Genomic DNA, 6,000 nt, shown 5'->3' with positions numbered 1-6,000 from the left:
ACTACATGGAACTGTTAAGTGTTTCTTTTGGCTTAAGAACTCCATGAAAAAATTACTGAGACACTCATGGTGGGCTGAATGCTGTGAGCTGAGAAAGGTTGGGGACCTCTGGTCTAAGAAATCTAATCCAGGGCATATCAAAAAGCTGTGGGTTATGAAATCAATTTAGTGGGTTACAAGTAGCATTTTTTCTCTGTAATAAAACAGAATGGTAAATAGAATCTACTACATGTAGTGAGGGTGAGTATTGTGTAAAACTTAGTTTTTGTTAGATATTTTCAAATATGCATGGGTATCTAGGGTTACAATGTAAAATGTGTATTTCCAGTTTGGGTTCTAATTTAAGAAGTTTGAAAAACCACTAAGACTCCAACCTCCTTATTTTACAGATGTGAAAACATCTCCACCAATGAAAGCTGATTATTGCAAATCACAGCCACCAGTGCCAGGCTCTACAGCATGTGGCCCTGCTGGGCTGGGTAGCCACTGTGCACAGGGACCCTCCAAGGTAGGCCTCATTCTGCCTGGTAGAGTTGTGGTTACTGTAAGTCACAGAGCTACAGAGGTGAGGGCTCAGGTACCTTCACCTTGGTCTCAAGACCCATTTACACCCCACAAATGCCACCAGCCACACCTAGAACAAAATGGTTTTAATCAATTGCGTCACCCTCACTCTCTTGGGAGCAGAGCAACAAAAAGGCTCGGCTCCTGCCCCCAGAGGACAGTAAGGCTTAAGTGTCTCTCCACACTGCAGGGCCCAGGCTGGGCAGGCAGGGGTGGAAGAAGGGAGGGCGGGAGGCTGGGAGAGAGGAAATGGCAGGTGGCTGGAACACAGGAAAGCAGAGGGGCTCCTGCTGGTCCTTGGGCCCCAGGGTGTAGCTCCAGTACTCTCACTCTCCATCCCTGGCTGGGGAGAAGTCATGGAGAGGAGACAGGGGAGCAAGTCCCAGCAGTAGGAGAAGCAGCAGCAGCTGTTTCCTTCACCAATAAATATACTTCATTACCAAGCTAGGAGAGAGGGGTGGGAAGAGCGGCCAGTGGGGAGGAGGCGGGATAAGCTGCCACCTGTGTTGCTGGAATTAAAGCAAAGACGAGATGGTGCCAGACACCCCACCACTATCCTCATCTCCCGTCTTCTTAAAACTGTGAAAAAGCTTTTAACATGGCCCTCCTGTCTCCAGGGCTGCTCTGAAGCCTGACTGAGAGGAGGCACCTGGCAGAGACGGGCGGAGGGAGGGAGGGAGGGAGGGAGGGAGGGGGGAGGACGCGAAGGAGGACGCTGCTTCTCCCCAGAGGCTGCAGCTGGAGGGCTGGAGCCCAGTGAGCACTGAGGGGAAGGGAGGGAGGATGAACCAAGTACGAGGAACAGCTCCTGAGCCGAGAGCCCAGGGGGGCAGCGAGAGGCTCGGTGAGTGGTGGGGTGACTGCTGCATCCAGTGTAGAGCTTGGGGCTGCTGAGGAGGGCGGGGGCTGAGTCAGGGACTCCCCCCACCCAGGGGCTCAGGAGACCCCTCCCCCTCCCCCCAGAGCAGCAGGGGACAGAGAAAAGCCATCACTTCTTTGGTCTTTGTGGCGGCTCAGCATGTGGGGCGGGAGGGAGGGCAGAAAGGGCCCTTAGCAGGGAGAGCCACCTCAGCAGGAATTGGCCTGGCTGGGAGCTCTGGCAGAAAGGTCACAGTGAGGCCGAGGTGCCCGAGAGGAGGGTGGCCAAAGTGTGGAAGGGCTGGCACAGGTGGATGGGGTATGGTGCAGCCCCACCCTCTGCCAGGGCCTTTGGGAAAGGCTGAGCCCCCAGAAGTGGCCAGCAAAAGCAGGTGCAGGGCCCAGAGCCAGTGCCCAGGAAGAGGGTAAGGATGCTCTCCTATGACCAGATGGCAGCCTGGCCTTGCGCAGTGCATGGCTCCCATCCTTCCTTCTGCTTCCACCGAGACACAGAAGCTCTGGAGGGAGGGTGGGACCCCATTCTTGTACAGAGCTTTCCCTGAAGACCACAGGGAGGCTAGGCTTGCCCGCTGTGGAGCAAGAGTGGCAACAGGTCCTGGGCCTCAGGGACTAGGAATTACACTCCCCTTCCAGGTGCTAACTGAAGGGTCCAGCAGTCTTGGAAGACAGCTTCGGCCCTTGCCTCCCCACCTGAGGCAGGCCAGGGCCTTCCAGGGACATGGAAGTGGGAGGCTGGGGCAGACGCAGGAGCTGCCTCTCCTGCTCAGGGCTGAGGCCAGTCAAGAGGCATCACCCAGCAGTCTGAAAACCAGCAAGTTGCAGCAGCCCCCACCCCCAATGCCAAACTAACAAACAAAACAGGAAAATGAAAAAGTGGGGGTGGGGAGACAAACCAAAACAGAACCCCCTGACCTCCTGCCCAGGGTGGAGGGTCCAGCCAATAGTGAGGGCTGGGAACCAGAGTCAGGAGTGTCTAGCTGGGCCGGCACTGCACCTGGCCCTCAGAGCTGTCCTCATCATCAGAGGCCCCAGCGCCCCCACTGCTCAGGCCTGTGATCCGGTAGCCCATGTTGAGCAGCATCACCTCCAGTGGGTCCGCATTCATGCGCCGCTGGTTGGCCTGAGAAGCACCCTCCATGTCCTCCACAACTCGGCCTGTGAGGTCTTCGCTCTGCGAGGGAAGGGACACCAGGATATACAGGGAAGCCCAGATGCTACTGGGGTATGCGTGCAGGGGAGACACACAGACTGAGTATATACATATGGAGGGGTGGATACTGGTACAGCCACATGTGTCTACAGGTGGAGGGGAGTGCACTCACTGGGATGTGTAGGGACATCCACCCTCTCCCTGGGACCTCTGTGAGGCAGACAGCACAGCATATGTGGGCCCATGTGTCATCTACTCTGGGCTATAGATGGGACTGCACACGCTGGGATACATCCTGGGGGACCCCACACCAGAAAATGATGGCACAGATATGGGGACCAGCACAGAGGGTTGCCTCTGGGAGGCAGGGGGTGCAAAGACAGTGTGAGGGAGGACTCACACAAGGTTGTGCTGGGCACACATACTAGATATGAGGTGGGGGCCACAGACACAACTCCCTCCAGGTGCCACTCCCAGCAACTCTTTATGTTTTTTTCCCTCTCTCCATGGGAAGGCTTGTGGGGTTCTCTTTTTAAAATTCACAGAAGATTGCCTCTGTAATTAGACACATCACTTGACTTCTGTTTTGCCAGCTGGGAAGGAGGAGGAGGTGGGGCAGAGGGCAGGGGAGGCCTTGCTTGGCTGCCCACCCTGGGGGTAGAGGGGAGCATGTGTCCTAGGTGTCCCTGTGGGCCAACTTCACAGGCATCACGTTCTTAATCTTTAAAGCAACCTTTTCAGGTTTTGCTGTCATTCCACGCCAATGCTCAGATGATAAAAACCTGGGTTAGAGATGGTAAACTGCCTCAGGCCATGAGTGATGGGACCAGGACTCACTCAGGCCCACCGGACTCCAGACTTCCCTATGTGACTGAAGAACCAGGCTTCTGTACAGCTTCTGGGGCCCAACCCAGTGGTACTCAGGGGGCCATCCTGCCCTCCAGAGCCTCTGACGTACTGGAGCTGGTCTGGCTCCCTTCCTTGCCCTGCTGCACCCCAGCGCTGGTCCCCGGTTCCTGTATGTGAGTCTCATCTCCACAGCTTGCTCAAGGAAATGCCCCTACAAGGCAGGAGGCAGCTCTTGCCCTGAGAAATGACCACTGCATTTGGAGCTTTCAGAAATTGGTGGCTCCCACCTTGACACAGCCTTGGGTTCCTGGAGAAGAGCTCACTCATCCTTGAAGCTTCTGGCCTTCAAGGTCCCAGGAAGAGAGTGGATGTCCCTACACATCCCATTTCCCTTCCCAACCCCACAGGCTCAGCGGGAGGCCTTGCACAGGGTCCATCCCTACCTTCCTCCCTGTCTGGCTTCAGCCATCTTATCTGTACCCTCACCTCTGGTCGGGGGTTCCAGAGCCGCACAACAGGGTCGATGCCGCTGGTGGCCAAGAAGCAGTAGCTAGGGTGTGGCTGCAGGCAGTTGACAATGGACTCGTCTCCCTGGAGCACGCGGACCAGATTGGTGGTCTCCTTTTCCCAGATGAAGAAGGAGCCATCGTCAGAGCCACTGATGATGTACTGAGCATTGCTGGCAGGGGGGCAAAGGGCAGGGAGGTCAGGTGGGGTACTGCCCTACAGCCTCAAGGAGAGGCTGTGTGGCTTGGGGCAAGGAAGCAGGGAAGTTGGGAGCCGCTCAGCCCCCCTGAACTCTGGGGTCCCCACTCGATTCAGAACTCCCACACGTGTGGGAGTCCTTTCCACGCTGCAGGTGTCACTGTTCTCTTAGGCTCAGCAGCGGGGACTGCTTGGGTCCCTCCAGGGTACTCTCCCCCAGAGTACACCATAAGCCTCTTGGGTGCCAGCATGGCTTCTTTTAGGTCTGCAAACACCTGGGCTAAGCCTGTCCTCAGCAGTCCTAGCCTTCCTGGATCCAGACCCCAAATTCTACAGTACATCTGCCCCTCACATACCGTTGACATTTAGAGGGGATGTTGATGGAGAGAGTCTCAGTTCATATTCTAGTGTCTCACCTATCCTAACAAAGTACATCACCTACAAAGAAGGCGTGGGGGTGATGGTGTCTCAGACATGGGCAGTGTCCCTTAGTAACCAGGACACAGTTCTGAGCATACAATAGATGCGCCAAGAGTGACAGCCTCAGAAGGCTCTTGCCTCATACCCCAGCAGAGGGTGGCTCCAAGCACCCAGATAAAGAGACCAAGCTGTGCACATGGAGACAGTGGAAGAGGAGGATAAAGCATAGTCCAGGCGCTTTCTGGATTACCTCATTAGTCCTTGTTATTGCCCATGAGTGGAGATGGCTGACTTCATTTTATAGATGGAGAAACTGAGGCTCATAGAGGTGAAGCCAACTGCCCAAATATACAGAGGCAGAGCTGGGACTGGAGACTTTTCTAAAAGCATTCTGTTCCCATGCACCACCCTCCATCCCCACCCTCCTGCTGCCAATGGGGCTGGGCCGCCGTCCTCTTCAGGGCCTCAGACCTGCCAAAGAAATTGGCCTCCTTGATGTCCGTGGTGGTATTGCAGTGGCCACAGTAGCGGAACTGATAGTCGTAGCTTCGCTCCCGTAGTACCATCTCATCCTCTGAGATGGAGTCCTTGCGGCTCGTGCTGCGGAGACGAACTGGGCCGCTGCTCCCCCCACCAGCTCCCTTCTTCTCCTCTGGAGGCAGAGATCAAGCCAAGGTGAGTCGTTTTCCTCTCTCCCTCCACCCATCTTGTCTCCACACTGGCCCTGTTTTCAGCCCAAGTACTAGCAATGTATGGCTTCCTGCCTCTACTTCTACACTGGAAAACTGGGAATGACTGTGGGGAAGAAGCATCTTTGGGTACAGCCCTTGAGGGTGTTCAAGAGGGAGAGCTCTGATGCTGGGAGAGCCTTGGCTCAGGTCCCTGAATAATGTCTGGAAGCCCCAAGGACGTACAGGCCCAAGGCCAGTTTCTGTGGGGGTGAGAGACTGTGAGGGGTGGGTGAGGCTACCAAGAGAACTTCAAGGGAGCGATTTTTCTAAATAGATCCATAGCTCTAAAGGCAGTATGGTCAAAGCCCTTAATCAGAAAACAACTTCTCATGGATCCCAGTGGAGGCACTGATAGAAACTTGGATAAAGTCACACCAGTTTCCCCAGTGCCCTGTTCCTGCTTGCTTCAGGGCCACTGCACATGCATGCTGGTCCCCAGGTCAGGAATTATTCACCTCCCACAGCTACACTTTGTATCTGGTCTCTTCCTTAAGAACTCCAGGCTGCCATAAAGCACTCCCCATATACCACTACCATAGAGGTCTCCGGGGCACTCATTACACTGTTTCTCCTTCATCACTTGGTTCCTTCACTAGGCTGTAAATGCCATGAATACAGAAATCCCATCTGACTTGTTCACAGCTGTATTCCCAGGACCCAGCGCAGTGCCTGGCACATGGTAGGTGCTTGATAACTACTCAA

The 6,000-nt window shown here is 55.1% G+C and overlaps 1 protein-coding gene across 4 annotated transcripts in view; it reads right to left on the bottom strand.

The window, feature by feature from the left end:
- Positions 1 to 635: 635 nt before the first annotated feature.
- Positions 636 to 6,000, bottom strand: part of WDTC1 (WD and tetratricopeptide repeats 1) — a 116,717-nt gene continuing 111,352 nt past the window's right edge. For all 4 annotated transcript variants that reach the window (XM_073233460.1, XM_037017821.2, XM_037017820.2 and 1 more), the window contains 3 exons: positions 5,039 to 5,219; positions 3,929 to 4,121; positions 636 to 2,614 (listed from right to left, as the gene is read on the bottom strand). In XM_073233460.1, the coding sequence (XP_073089561.1) occupies positions 2,417 to 2,614; positions 3,929 to 4,121; positions 5,039 to 5,219 (572 nt within the window). In that variant the 3' untranslated portion in view covers positions 636 to 2,416. The remainder of the gene's footprint in view (positions 2,615 to 3,928; positions 4,122 to 5,038; positions 5,220 to 6,000) is intronic.

Source organism: Manis javanica, chromosome 4 (genome assembly GCF_040802235.1).
Source record: "Manis javanica isolate MJ-LG chromosome 4, MJ_LKY, whole genome shotgun sequence".
Classification (NCBI taxonomy): Eukaryota; Metazoa; Chordata; class Mammalia; order Pholidota; family Manidae; genus Manis; species Manis javanica.
This window is presented reverse-complemented; position numbering and strand designations above follow the sequence as displayed.